The sequence below is a fragment of the Ranitomeya imitator genome, chromosome 6 (genome assembly GCF_032444005.1).
Source record: "Ranitomeya imitator isolate aRanImi1 chromosome 6, aRanImi1.pri, whole genome shotgun sequence".
Classification (NCBI taxonomy): Eukaryota; Metazoa; Chordata; class Amphibia; order Anura; family Dendrobatidae; genus Ranitomeya; species Ranitomeya imitator.
In genome coordinates this window covers 97,133,204-97,148,648 of record NC_091287.1, presented here as the reverse complement: position 1 = coordinate 97,148,648, position 15,445 = coordinate 97,133,204, and the positions used below count along the sequence as shown (strand labels likewise).

Here is a 15,445-nt window from a genome sequence, read left to right as displayed (position 1 = left end):
AGAGTTGTCCCAAGAGATTAGAAAGAACATTATAGACAAACATGTTAAAAGTAAAAGTTATAAGACCATCTCCAAGCAGCTTGATGTTCCTGTGAATACAGTTGCACATATTATTCAAACATGTAAGATCCATGGGAAGGTAGCCAACCTCCCAGGACGTGGCCACAGGAGGAAAATTGATGACAAATCAAAGAGACAGATAATACGAATGGTAACAAAGGAGCCCAGAAAAACTTCTAAACATATTAACCTTCAAGCTCAAGGAACATCAGTGTCAGATCGCACCATCCATCATTGTATGAGCCAAAGTGGACTTCATGGGAGCGACCAAGGAGGACACCATTGTTGAAAAAAATCATTAAAAAGCCAGACTGGAATTTGCCAAACTACATGTTGACAAGCCACACAGCTTCTGGGACAATGAGATGATGTCCTATGAACAAATGAGACAAAAATTGAACTTTTTGGCAAGGCACATCAGCTCTATGTTCACAGATGGAAAAATGAAGCATATCAAGAAAAGAACACTGTCCCTACTGGAGGAGGCTCTGTTATTTTCTGGGGCTGCTTTGCTGCATCTGGCACAGGGTGTCTAGAATCTGTGCAGGTTACAATGCAATCTCAAGACTATCAAGGGATTCTAGAGAGAAATGTGCTGCCCAGTGACAGAAAGCTTGGTCTCCGTCGCAGGTCATGGGTCTTGCAGCAGGTTAATGACCCAAAACACACAGCTAAAACACCCTAGAATGGCTAATAGGAAAACATTGGACTATTCTGAAGTGGCCTTCTATGAGCCCTGACCTACTGAGCATCTTTGGAAAGAGCTGAAACATGCCGTCTGGAAGAGACAACTGGAGCAGTTTGCTCTTGAGGATTGGCCAAAATACCTGTCGAGAGGTGCAGATGTCTGATTGACAGATACAGTAATCATTTGATTGCAGTGATTGCCTCAAAAGGTTGCACAACAAAATATTAAGATACAGGTACCTGTTGTGAATTCTGTGGCTGAGTTCACTTCTGTGGTCACAAGTGGTATTGCAGTCTCTGGGCTTCCTCCCTCAGGTGTTTTGGTGAGCTCGTTGGCTGCCTTGCTATTTAGCTCCACCTGAGTCTGTCTTCCTTGCTCCTTGTCAATGTTCCAGTGTTGGATCTGAGCTACTGCATCTTTCCTTGGGCCTGCTGCTCTGCTAGATAAGTGCTTCTAGTTTGTTTTCTGTTTTTTCTGTCCAGCTTGCTATTAACTTTTGCTGGAAGCTCTGAGAAGCAAAGGGGTGCACCGCCGTGCTGTTAGTTCGGCACGGTGGGTCTTTTTGCCCCTTTGCGTGGTTTTCGTTTTAGGGTTTTTTGTAGACTGCATAGTTCTCTTTGCTATCCTCGCTCTGTCTAGAATATCGGGCCTCACTTTGCTGAATCTATTTCATTCCTACGTTTGTCTTTTCATCTTGCTAACAGTCATTATATGTGGGGGGCTGCCTATTCCTTTGGGGTATTTCTCTGAGGTAAGTCAGGCTTGTATTTCTATCTTCAGGCTAGTCAGCTCCTCAGGCAGTGCCGAGTTGCATAGGTAGTGATAGGCGCAATCCACTGCTGCTTATAGTTGTGTGAGGATAGATCAGGTACTGCAGTCTACAGAGATTCCACGTCTCAGAGCTCATCCTATTGTTTTTGGTTATTGCCAGATCTCTGTATTTGCGCTGATTACTGCACGCTGTGTTGCCTGATTGCCAGCCATAACAGTACAAGGAGCCACACCAATGATTCCCAATAGAGGGAAAAAAGAAATCCTGACATCATTTTTTTTTCTTAGCTCTGTCTTCAGTCTTTTTTTTCCCCTAGACATTAGAGTGCTTCAGGACACAGCTGTGGACATGGATATTCAGGCTCTGTGCTCCTCAATGGATAATCTCGTTGTAAATGTACAAAAGATTCAAGATACTATTGATCAGAAATCGATGCTAGAACCAAGAATTCCGATTCCTGATTTGTTTTTTGGTGACAGAACTAAGTTCCTGAGCTTCAGAAATAATTGTAAGCTATTTTTGGCCTTGAAACCTCATTCTTCTGGTAATCCTATTCAACAGGTTTTGATTATTATTTCTTTTTTGCGCGGCGACCCACAGGACTGGGCGTTTTCTCTTGCACCAGGAGATTCTGCATTGAGTAATGTTGATGCATTTTTCCAGGCGCTGGGATTGCTTTACGATGAGCCTAATTCAGTGGATCAGGCTGAGAAAAATCTGCTGGCTTTATGCCAGGGTCAGGATGATGTAGAAGTATATTGTCAGAAATTTAGGAAGTGGTCAGTACTTACTCTGTGGAATGAATCTGCACTAGCGGCTTTGTTCAGAAAGGGTCTCTCTGAAGCTCTTAAGGATGTAATGGTGGGATTTCCTATGCCTGCTGGTTTGAATGAGTCTATGTCCTTGGCCATTCAGATCGGTCGTCGCTTGCGCGAGCGTAAATCTGTGCACCATCTGGCGGTATTGTCTGAGAGTAAACCTGAGCCTATGCAGTGCGACAGGACTATGACTAAAGTAGAACGGCAAGAACACAGACGTCTGAACAGACTGTGTTTCTATTGTGGTGATTCTACTCATGCTATTTCTAATTGTCCTAAACGCACTAGGCGGTTCGATAGCTCTGCCGTTATTGGTACTGTACAGTCCAAATTCCTTTTGTCCATTACCTTAATGTGCTCTTTGTCTTCGTATTCTGTCATGGCGTTTGTGGATTCAGGCGCTGCCCTGAATCTGATGGATTTGGATTATGCTAAACGTTGTGGATTTTTCTTGGAGCCTTTGCGGTGTCCTATTCCGTTGAGAGGAATTGATGCTACACCTTTGGCCAAGAATAAGCCTCAGTACTGGGCCCAGCTGACCATGTGCATGGCTCCTGCACATCAGGAAGTTATTCGCTTTCTGGTACTGCATAATTTGCATGATGTGGTCGTGTTGGGGTTGCCATGGCTACAAACCCATAATCCAGTATTGGATTGGAACTCTATGTCGGTAACCAGCTGGGGTTGTCAGGGAGTACATGGTGATGTTCCATTTTTGTCTATTTCGTCATCCATTCCTTCTGACATCCCAGAGTTCTTGTCTGACTTTCAGGATGTATTTGAAGAGTCCAAGTCTGATGCCCTACCTCCGCATAGGAATTGTGATTGTGCTATCGATTTGATTCCTGGTAGTAAATTCCCTAAGGGTCGTTTATTTAATTTGTCCGTACCTGAACACACCGCTATGCGCAGTTATGTGAAGGAGTCCCTGGAGAAGGGACATATTCGCCCATCGTCGTCACCATTGGGAGCAGGGTTCTTTTTTGTAGCCAAGAAGGATGGTTCGCTAAGACCGTGTATTGATTACCGCCTTCTTAATAAGATCACTGTTAAGTTTCAGTATCCCTTGCCATTGATTTCTGACTTGTTTGCTCGGATTAAGGGGGCTAGTTGGTTTACTAAGATTGATCTTCGTGGTGCGTATAATCTGGTGAGAATCAGGCAGGGAGATGAATGGAAAACGGCATTTAATACGCCCGAGGGTCATTTTGAGTATCTGGTGATGCCGTTCGGACTTGCCAATGCTCCATCTGTTTTTCAGTCTTTTATGCATGACATTTTTCGTGAGTATCTGGATAAATTCTTGATTGTTTACTTGGATGACATTTTGATCTTCTCAGATGATTGGGAGTCTCATGTGAAGCAAGTCAGAATGGTTTTCCAGGTACTGCGTGCTAATTCCTTGTTCGTGAAGGGATCAAAGTGTCTCTTCGGTGTGCAGAAAGTTTCATTTTTGGGGTTCATCTTTTCCCCTTCTACTATCGAGATGGATCCGGTTAAGGTTCAGGCCATCCAGGATTGGACTCAGCCGACAACTCTAAAAAGTCTGCAGAAATTCCTGGGCTTTGCTAATTTTTATCGTCGCTTCATCTGTAATTTTTCTAGCATTGCCAGACCATTGACCGATTTGACCAAGAAGGGTGCTGATTTGGTTAATTGGTCTTCTGCTGCCGTGGAAGCTTTTCAGGAGTTGAAGCGTCGTTTTTGCTGTGCCCCTGTGTTGTCAACCTGATGTTTCTCTTCCGTTCCAGGTCGAGGTTGATGCTTCTGAGATTGGTGCAGGGGCGGTTTTGTCACAGAGAGGTTCTGGTTGCTCAGTGTTCAAACCATGTGCTTTCTTTTCCAGGAAATTTTCTGCTGCTGAGCGTAATTATGATGTGGGCAACCGAGAGTTGCTGGCCATGAAGTGGGCATTCGAGGAGTGGCGTCATTGGCTTGAGGGTGCTAAGCATCGCGTGGTGGTATTGACTGATCATAAGAACCTTACTTATCTTGAGTCTGCCAAGCGCTTGAATCCTAGACAGGCCCGTTGGTCGTTATTTTTTGCTCGTTTTGATTTTGTGATTTCATACCTTCCGGGCTCTAAGAATGTGAAGGCGGATGCTCTGTCTAGGAGTTTTGTGCCCGACTCTCCGGGGTTATCTGAGCCGGCGAGTATCCTCAAGGAAGGAGTCATTGTGTCTGCCATCTCCCCTGATTTGCGGAGAGTGTTGCAGAAATTTCAGGCTAATAAACCTGATCGTTGTCCGGCCGAGAAACTGTTCGTCCCTGATAGGTGGACTAGTAAAGTTATCTCTGAACTTCATTGTTCGGTGCTGGCCGGTCATCCAGGAATCTTTGGTACCAGGGAGTTGGTTGCTAGATCCTTCTGGTGGCCATCTCTGTCACGGGATGTGCGTGCTTTTGTGCAGTCCTGTGGAATTTGTGCTAGGGCTAAGCCCTGCTGTTCACGTGCCAGTGGGTTGCTTTTGCCCTTGCCGGTCCCGAAGAGGCCTTGGACACATATTTCGATGGATTTAATTTCTGACCTTCCCGTTTCTCAAAAAATGTCGGTCATTTGGGTGGTCTGTGTTCGCTTTTCTAAAATGGTCCATCTGGTGCCCTTGGTTAAATTGCCTTCCTCCTCTGATTTGGTGCCTTTGTTCTTCCAGCATGTGGTTCGTTTACATGGCATTCCTGAGAATATTGTTTCTGACAGAGGTTCCCAGTTTGTCTCGAGGTTCTGGCGAGCCTTTTGTGGTAGGATGGGCATTGACCTATCTTTCTCCTCGGCCTTCCATCCTCAGACTAATGGCCAGACCAAACGAACCAATCAGACCTTGGAAACATATCTGAGATGTTTTGTTTCCGCTGACCAGGATGATTGGGTGTCATTTTTGCCGTTGGCTGAGTTCGCCCTTAATAATCGGGCCAGCTCGGCTACCTTGGTCTCTCCATTTTTCTGCAATTCTGGGTTCCATCCTCGTTTCTCTTCAGGACAGGTTGAGTCTTCGGACTGTCCTGGTGTGGATTCTGTGGTGGACAGGTTGCAGCAGATCTGGACTCAGGTAGTGGACAATTTGACCTTGTCCCAGGAGAAGGCTCAGCTTTTCGCTAATCGCAGACGCCGTGTGGGACCCCGACTTCGTGTTGGGGATCTGGTTTGGTTATCTTCTCGTCATATTCCTATGAAGGTTTCCTCTCCTAAATTTAAGCCTCGTTTTATTGGTCCGTATAGGATTTCTGAGATTCTCAATCCGGTGTCTTTTCGTCTGACCCTTCCAGACTCCTTTTCCATACATAATGTATTCCATAGGTCGTTGTTGAGGAGATACGTGGCACCTATGGTTCCATCTGTGGAGCCTCCTGCCCCTGTTTTGGTGGAGGGGGAATTGGAGTATATTGTGGAGAAGATTTTAGATTCTCGTGTCTCTAGACGGAAACTCCAGTATCTGGTCAAATGGAAGGGTTATGCTCAGGAAGATAATTCCTGGGTTTTTGCCTCTGATGTCCATGCCCCAGATCTTGTTCGTGCCTTTCATGTGGCTCATCCTGGTCGGCCTGGGGGTTCTGGTGAGGGTTCGGTGACCCCTCCTCAAGGGGGGGGTACTGTTGTGAATTCTGTGGCTGAGTTCACTTCTGTGGTCACAAGTGGTATTGCAGTCTCTGGGCTTCCTCCCTCAGGTGTTTTGGTGAGCTCGTTGGCTGCCTTGCTATTTAGCTCCACCTGAGTCTGTCTTCCTTGCTCCTTGTCAATGTTCCAGTGTTGGATCTGAGCTACTGCATCTTTCCTTGGGCCTGCTGCTCTGCTAGATAAGTGCTTCTAGTTTGTTTTCTGTTTTTTCTGTCCAGCTTGCTATTAACTTTTGCTGGAAGCTCTGAGAAGCAAAGGGGTGCACCGCCGTGCTGTTAGTTCGGCACGGTGGGTCTTTTTGCCCCTTTGCGTGGTTTTCGTTTTAGGGTTTTTTGTAGACTGCATAGTTCTCTTTGCTATCCTCGCTCTGTCTAGAATATCGGGCCTCACTTTGCTGAATCTATTTCATTCCTACGTTTGTCTTTTCATCTTGCTAACAGTCATTATATGTGGGGGGCTGCCTATTCCTTTGGGGTATTTCTCTGAGGTAAGTCAGGCTTGTATTTCTATCTTCAGGCTAGTCAGCTCCTCAGGCAGTGCCGAGTTGCATAGGTAGTGTTAGGCGCAATCCACTGCTGCTTATAGTTGTGTGAGGATAGATCAGGTACTGCAGTCTACAGAGATTCCACGTCTCAGAGCTCGTCCTATTGTTTTTGGTTATTGCCAGATCTCTGTATGTGCGCTGATTACTGCACGCTGTGTTGCCTGATTGCCAGCCATAACAGGTACCATCATTTCTGTCTAGGCCTATTTCATGAGTTTTATTTTTATTTTTTTAATTCTGTGGAAGCATGGTTGAAAAGCAATGTCTGACTTTCATTGGTTCATTTTCATAGATCTTTTATTTATTATTAATTTTGTCAGATTCAAGTTATTTCTGTTACCATTGTGGGTTTTTCTGTCATTAAACGGCAGTTAACAACAATATTGACCACGTGTGTAATTCATAAGATAATGGCAGAAGTCCTTCCAAGCCTTCTTGCCCTTTGTATGTCCTAAGTACAGGGTCAGGGAAGTTTAGTGATGAACGACTGAGTAATGTAAGAAAGAAAGGTTGCTATGGAGAAAGCTCCTGAAAACGTTTGAAAAATAATCCACATACAATGTCGTAAAATACCACAAAATCATCAAATGAGTATTTTAAAAAAATACATCTTAGGCTAAGTCCACATTTGTACATAATCATATAATGTATTATATGTCAAAAAAGAGTGCACCATATATCAAACTATGTCTGTCTAAATACTTTTTTTCTACATTATTTTCTCACCTAGTTTTTCAAGGCACAGACAGGAAATGTATAAGTTTTAGACATATTCAAAGGTATTGCTTTTATTACTTTTTTGTATGTCCTAAAATATTCAATACAACAGAAAACTTAAGAAAGTTTATTACATCTTGGCCATTTTATTGTATAGATACTTTGTCATATGTGTCTGAATACAGTTTTTTGCAATTCCAGTGTATATGTCTAGAATGCACTGTATAAATGTGAGCCTAGCCTTATATGAAGTACAGCTGTAAAATTTATACAAAAAACTACAGGTATTCATAAAATAGATACAAAGTAGTGTGCAGTACTTATAAATCTGCATACCAATGAAATCCTTAAGGGGGACCTGTTAAGTGATTCATGCTGCCCTACAGCATTCACTGTCTGAGAACAAACCGCAATGTCTGGGGCTGTTGAGTTCAGGTCAGGAGCTCCATGGCCAATCTGTACATCACGGTCTGTACTTAAGCCTTGATTATTGGACATGTGAAAACAGATTTAGGGCTCATTCCGAAATAAGTTTTTCTCATATGAGTTCTGTGTTTTTTACGGATAAAACTCACACCTATTAGAGTCTATGGGGCCGCTCACATGTCTGTGTATTGTTATGGACTAAGTGGTCTGCACAAAAATCATGGAGACATGACCGATATTGACCCGAGTCTTTGATCAAACTCGCCAAAAGCCTGAATTCCATGAATAATCTGACAGCACTTGGATGCCATCGCAAACTGTTTGATAGGAGAAGCTTTGGAAACCTCTATCGGTAAGCAATTCAAGGGGATTTAGCCTTACTAAACTGCCCAACCTACAGACTAGACAGGGTAGTTTGCCCCTTTTTGTGTTGTAGCATGGTTGGAGTGCGTGTATGGAAGCTGCACTAATAATTTTGAGTTGTCTATATGAAATTAAATTGTCATCTTTTTTTTCAGAATCTGAGATTTTGGCTCTTTTTAACAAACCGAAGACACAACAAAGGTATCGAAAATATTACACAGTAAAAATCCCCATGAAGATCACAAGGGAAAGAAATGCCATCATTGGTCTGGAAGCAAACTGGTTGGAATATATGACAGATCATTTCAGAAAAGGATGCTCACTAGTGAATGCTGTCTTTTATCTCGGAATGCTAAATGGTATGGAATTTTACATTTGCCAATTATTTCCCAGAGTATAAACTGTGGCTGCTTTACGCACGTAAAGACATGACACTGACCATTGTCATTGAAAATATTGTCTAGATGACAGTTTTTACAAATAGATTGAGTGTCTGTGTGTAAAGAGGATGTCAGATGAGACTTGCCTATTCAAGTGTGTGGGTGTGCACAAAAAAACGATCATCTACATAGCATCTGCTTTTTTTGTGGACTCATTGCAATTATTAAAAGGCTTATCCTGGTCTTTAGTTATTTTTTCTTATGGGGTTAAAAACTTACCGGCAGTTGTTAATTACCAGCCTGTTCTGCCTGACGACAATCTGTTCTGGCTCAGACGATTCTTCTGCTTTCTTTGACCTCACATTAGCAGAGCAGCTCTTTCTCTTCTAATCTGCTCTGTCGGTGAGGCGTCACTGCCAACATCATGATGATTGATAGCTGGCTCCTTGAAGTTAGGCAGCTGGGAACCAGCTGTAAATCAGCATTATGTCAGCAGGGACGCCCCATCAACAGAGCAAAGTGAAAGAGAAGTAGCTGTTCTGTCAACGTGACGTCACCAGAAGAGGAGGAATCGCCTGCTGGAGCGCTCTGTGACCGTCACTGGGTAGAGCAGGCAGATTAGCATCTACATGCTGGTAGGTTCTTAGCAACAAACAAAAAAATGAGCAAAGTTCCAGATAGCCCCTTTAACACAGGAAACTGTATTTGGCCTTGTATATTTTTAAATTTTTGTCATTTTTTAACTGTCAGAAATAGACATAACAAAGACACCCGGCTGGCATATGAATGGAAAACCAATGACAATATGGATGAAAATCCAGATGAAAAACCATTTTTTTTTTCATAAGTCCATATGAACTTGGCATAAGTCTACTTTCACATGATTGTATTTACCTTCTGAGTTTTTTTTCCCACTCAGGCCGAATGTCCACATGAAAAAAATCACAGCATTTGCTATTCTCTTCCACATTTCAGATGAAACTCATCTATTCAAGTGTATGGGTGGGCAAAAAGACGGGATCACATACAGATCAACCGTATGGCATCCGGGGCTGTGGAGTCGGAGTCTGTGTCCATTGTAGTGGAGGCAGAGTTAGAGTCAGTATGAAATGGTCCAACTCCTAAAATATATAATAAATTGGGATCAGTCGTTCAGTGCAGGATGTGCTGTAATTTTTTTCATAAGAATTTGGTAAAGTTATGACATTTCCTATAAATGTCTGTTCTGTTCCTGATCTCGGCTTGTAGTTGAGATGAATCTGTGCTTCACTTTATGTACAGCTCAATAGTGAGGCAGTGCTGTGGAGTCTGAGTCGGAAGTCAGGAAAATTAAAGGAGTCATGGTAGGAGTCGGTGGCTTGGCTTTCTGACTCCATAGCCCTGATAGCATCTGATTTTTCCTGATACATTGCCATTATTAACTTAGGAAACTGTCTTTGGTCTAGTGTGTTATTTCCCACTGATGTAAAAAAAAAAAACCCCGTATAAGGATGGTATATGGATCAATACAGATGAAGAATTGTCCGCTATTTCTTGATGAACTTAAGTTTGCAACCTTTTTTGGTTAAACATTTTACTTTAATTATTATGCCCTACATTGATGACAACTAATGTAATCTACTTCATTCATTTTTATCTTCTGTCATCCCATAATCGGATTCTAGAAACTGATGACAATGAAGATCATGCGCTTGTAATTGCAACAGATTGAAAGTAAATGATGCCAAGTATGTTTTTACTTATTTTTAATCATTTCTGATCATTTAATGAAAAGGAAGGACATTCTGTGATGTGATCATATCCTGTGTTTTCCACTATAGTTCTTTATTTTCTAGACAGTTTGTGTCACTGATCGTTTCTTCCACAGTTTGTTTCCGTAACATCAGATGACATCTTCCTTGTAGCCTGTTGATGACTGTTCCTGCTGATTGATACATAGCTCTGTTAACGAAATCTGCTCATAACAGGCTGCCTGTTCTGATTATAATTTTCCCATATGGATATGAAGAAGATAAATAGACAGGCAGTGGGAGAATGTAATTTGCCTCCTTTATGGGCAAAATATTCACAGCGGGGTGACTCCAGTTTGTGTCTGACTCGTCACGAATCACGATGACTAAGATTTAATATTCCTACGTACATGTGTGTGTCCTTTGGTGACTTTTTTATTTTCCATATCGTCTCCCAATATTTTATTCTAAGTAATAAGGTTTTGGCTAGTTTCAGAGCATTTGTACATTTTTTTTATATTTATGCGTAGATTTTTTTTCTATTTTTATTCAATATTTTGTATTTATTTTTGGAATTTTAATATATTAAGTTTTTTTTAAATATAATACAATTACTATAACTCTGCCTTTTTTTTTTTACTGAAGACACATCCAAAATGTATTTTTTCTTTTGAAGAAAATTAGTTGTCAGAATGGGAATTCTCTGTTTCCGTGCAGCTGCTCATCTACAAAATAACTCATGATCAAGCATTTTCTATTCTTTTTATCATTAGTGTGATTATGGTATTGTGTTGGGCCTAAACAATCATATTATGTAAGATCATCCTGTTAACCCATTCGTTGCCCACAACTGAAATAAGTGTTATACTGTCGATATATACAGAGACCTTGAATTCAGACGCCCCATGTTTCATGGCAGAGGGGTCGAGCCACCATGGGTGAAATAAGATTGGAGATACGAGTAAAAATTATTGGCTGTAATAAGTGTTAGAAAACTGAGCTGGTATGACAGAGTTATGGCACCATTACACCTCACAGCTTGAAAATTGATTTTGGGATTGTGACAGAGAAAGCAGCATGTGTTTGCTTGTAAAGCTGCTGACAGGTTTTACATGGTACATTAAATATAGTATCCGAGCGACAACACCCCAGTAAAAATTTACCCCGCAAAGATTATTATTTTCCTCTAAGATTATCAAAGCGTGGAGTGCGAGACAGTCATGTCTGATCATGATCTATATTGAATGTTTACACGAGGAAAATACTTTTGCTGCTGGAAGGCTTTGCTTTATTTAGGATATAAGAAAATAAAAACTTGGATGTGAATGTGTCAAACCTGGCATAAAAATGCCACGTGCCACACGTAGCGCATTGCAAATTTGTTTCACACAGAGGTAAATGAAAATTACATGATTCCTACGGAATGTGACAGGATACAATCAAATGGAGGTTCCTACTGGTTTTGATGTATAGTAGTGATAAGTGGATCGTTTGGGATTCAAGCTTACTTGCTTTGATTAATTTTCTCCAAAAATTCGATTAGCTGTGAATGTTCCTTATTATGTTGTGAGTCTCCCCAGATCTTAGGGCATAAAAGATATAAGATGAAAAAAAAATAAGCAAATAAAAAGAAGCTAATACCTTACGGCTCACTTTTAACAGACATCCCAGCTGCTTAGTGACAGCCATCAGGTCTTCTTCTGCACTCGCACGCCGCATATCTGCCCTCTTTACTGTGAGCCAGGACTTCCATCCTGGTCATTGGTCTTTGTAAGGTCGCTGCAAACCTATGAATCACAGTGATTCCCAAGTCCTGATGGTGGCCAGACGTCTTGGTCTAAAGTGAAGAAGCCAGAGATGCAGCCCGTGACGTCAAAAAGAAGAGGATTGGATGGCGAGCTGCAGGGTAACAAGAAACTTTAGCAGTGAGGCTTAGTTTTTTTATTTTGTCTATTTCGCCATTTGCTTGCTATAAATGGTTCACCAAAATGGCGACCATGCATTTTCGTTTTTAATTAAATCAGAAAGTGTTCAAATTTGCTTGGAACTGCTAATTTCACAAAAGTTTACACATATTTGATCCATCACGGGGATCAATCTGTTCATCTATTGTGTATAGTTGTTGGTTATATGTTCACGACATATTTTGGGATCATTGATTGGGAACACTGGCTCTAATCGAAGTGACTTAAAGAAGCACTCTTGTCTACGTTTTTATCCTATTGATATATTGCAATCATATTATATAGCACTGTGTATTTACCTGTAGAAAAACCGCGGACACACCATCACGTGTTTCTCAACGCAAACAATAAATAGCCAGGTCTTTCACCGGGAAGGAACAACCACAGGAAGGGCAGCATCCAAAAAGGAAAACCAACTATGCCAAAACATGGTATCCATCCACAGACAGCTGTTTCGGGGTATTTGCCCCTCATCAGTGTGGAGTAGGAAACTAGCTATTAGGAGCAGTGCCTAGTAAAATGACTATAAACATAAGGATGAATGACCTCGGGGAGATCAAAACATCCAACACCGCGGAGACACCATCACGTGTTTCTCAACGCAGTGATCCCGAACACTGGCCCCATCCCTTATGGAAAATATGCAAATGCATGTAGAAAATCCACGGAGACACCATCACGTGTTTCTCAACGCAAGCAATAAATAGCCAGGTCTTTCACCGGGAAGGAACAACCACGGGATGGGCAGCATCCAAAAAGGAAAACCACCTATGCCAAAACATGGTATCCATCCACAGACAGCTGTTTCGGGGTATTTGCCCCTCATCAGTGTGGAGTAGGAAACTGGCTATTAGGAGCAGTGTCTAGTAAAAGGACTATAAACATAAGGATGAATGACCTCGGGGAGATCAAAACATCAAACACCGCGGAGACACCATCACGTGTTTCTCAATGCAGTGATCCAGAAGACTGCCCCCATTCTTTATGGGAAATATGCAAATGCATGTAGAAAAGCCGCGGAGACACCATCACGTATTTCTCAACGCAAGCAATAAATAGCCAGGTCTTTCACCACCTATGCCAAAACATGGTATCCATCCACAGACAGCTGTTTCGGGGTATTTGCCACTCATCAGTGTGGAGTAGGAAACTGGCTATTAGGAGCAGTGCCTACACCTGGCTATTTATTGCCTGCATTGAGAAACACGTCATGGTGTCTCCGCTGATTTTCTACATGCATTTGCATATTTCCCATAAGGGATGGGGGCAGTGTTCTGCATCACTGCGTTGAGAAACACGTGATGGTGTCTCCACGGTGTTGGATGTTTTGATCTCCCCAAGGTCATTCATCCTTATGTTTACTGTGAATTTACCATTGCTCATTTTGCCTTTCTACCCAGCTAATTATTCTCAGTTCTATGACATCACATAATTAAAAACTGACTAGCTGAATCCTTCTAAGCTCTATGTAGGAGCAGGAGGTCAATTTTCCTCATATGAGTCATAAGTCACGGCAAAAATCCCCGCAGCAGGGAGAAAGGAGTAGCTGGATCAGGAGTTGAAGAGGGGAATGATAAATGCAAGGACAAGAAACTTCCTGTTTCTACATAGAGCAGAGAAAACAGAAGATCTATTTTGGTAGAAAGGCAAAATGAGCAATTGCAAGTACACAGTGCTATATAATGTGATGACTGCAATACATTAAGAGGATAAAACTTTGATTGCAGTGCTTCTTTAAGGTCTATTTTCATGTCATGATGATTATTGTGAATGAGCATTGCTAAGAACGCTTGATGATCTTGCAGTTTAAACAGCTTGCCAAACACCTGATGAACGAGCAAAATGCTCGTTCATTGAATGAAACGATCTTTTGTACTGCACAAAAAAATAGTGTTTGACAGCACATCATCGTGTGTAAACAGAAAAATGACAACTACCACCCTACCAACCAGAATCCCTCAATGTCCGCTATTTCATCCTTCTTCTCCGCTAGATTTCTAAAACTTAACATGGGCAAAACAGAATTCATCATCTTTCCCCCAATGTCACGCGACACCCTCAACAGACCTATCCATCACAGTAAACGGCTGCCCACTCTCCCCAGTCCCACAAGCTCACTGCCTCGGGGTAATCCTTGACACTGATCTCTCCTTCAAACCACATATCCAAGCCCTTTCCACTTCCTGCCGCCTTCAACTCAAAAATGTTTCACGGATCCGTGCATTCCTAAACCAAGAATCTGCAAAGACCCTAGTCCACGCCCTCATCATCTCCTGCCGTAACTACTGTAACCTCCTGCTCTGTGGCCTCCCCTCGAACACTCTCGCACCCCTCCAATCTCTTCTAAACTCTGCTGCCCGACTAATCCACCTGTCCCCCCGCTATTCCCCGGCCTCTCCCCTCTGTCAATCCCTTCACTGGCTCTCCATTGCCCAGAGACTCCAGTACAAAACCCTAACCAGTAGAAGGTTTACAGTAAAATATCGATATTTGCAGATGATACAAAACTATGTAAAGCAGTTAATACAAGAGAAGATAGTATTCTGCTACAGATGGATCTGGATAAGTTGGAAACTTGGGCTGAAAGGTGGCAGATGAGGTTTAACAATGATAAATGTAAGGTTATACACATGTGAAGAGGGAATCAATATCACCATTACACACTGAACGGGAAACCACTGGGTAAATCTGACAGGGAGAAGGACTTGGGGATCCTAGTTAATGATAAACTTACCTGGAGCAGCCAGTGCCAGGCAGCAGCTGCCAAGGCAAACAGGATCATGGGGTGCATTAAAAGAGGTCTGGATACACATGATGAGAGCATTATACTGCCTCTGTACAAATCCCTAGTTAGACCGCACATGGAGTACTGTGTCCAGTTTTGGGCACCGGTGCTCAGGAAGGATATAATGGAACTAGAGAGAGTACAAAGGAGGGCAACAAAATTAATAAAGGGGATGGGAGAACTACAATACCCAGATAGATTAGCGAAATTAGGATTATTTAGTCTAGAAAAAAGACGACTGAGGGGCGATCTAATAACCATGTATAAGTATATAAGGGGACAATACAAATATCTCGCTGAGGATCTGTTTATACCAAGGAAGGTGACGGGCACAAGGGGGCATTCTTTGCGTCTGGAGGAGAGAAGGTTTTTCCACCAACATAGAAGAGGATTCTTTACTGTTAGGGCAGTGAGAATCTGGAATTGCTTGCCTGAGGAGGTGGTGATGGCGAACTCAGTCGAGGGGTTCAAGAGAGGCCTGGATGTCTTCCTGGAGCAGAACAATATTGTATCATACAATTATTAGGTTCTGTAGAAGGACGTAGATCTGGGGATTTATTATGATGGAATATAGGCTGAACTGGA

General features: G+C 42.3%; 1 protein-coding gene across 1 annotated transcript in view; it reads left to right on the top strand.

Moving 5' to 3' along the window:
- The window catches only part of RFTN1 (raftlin, lipid raft linker 1), a 485,181-nt gene that overhangs the window by 384,880 nt on the left and 84,856 nt on the right, over window positions 1-15,445 (top strand). The window contains exon 6 of the mRNA XM_069729954.1: window positions 8,157-8,360. Coding sequence (XP_069586055.1) covers window positions 8,157-8,360 — 204 coding nt within the window. The remainder of the gene's footprint in view (window positions 1-8,156; window positions 8,361-15,445) is intronic.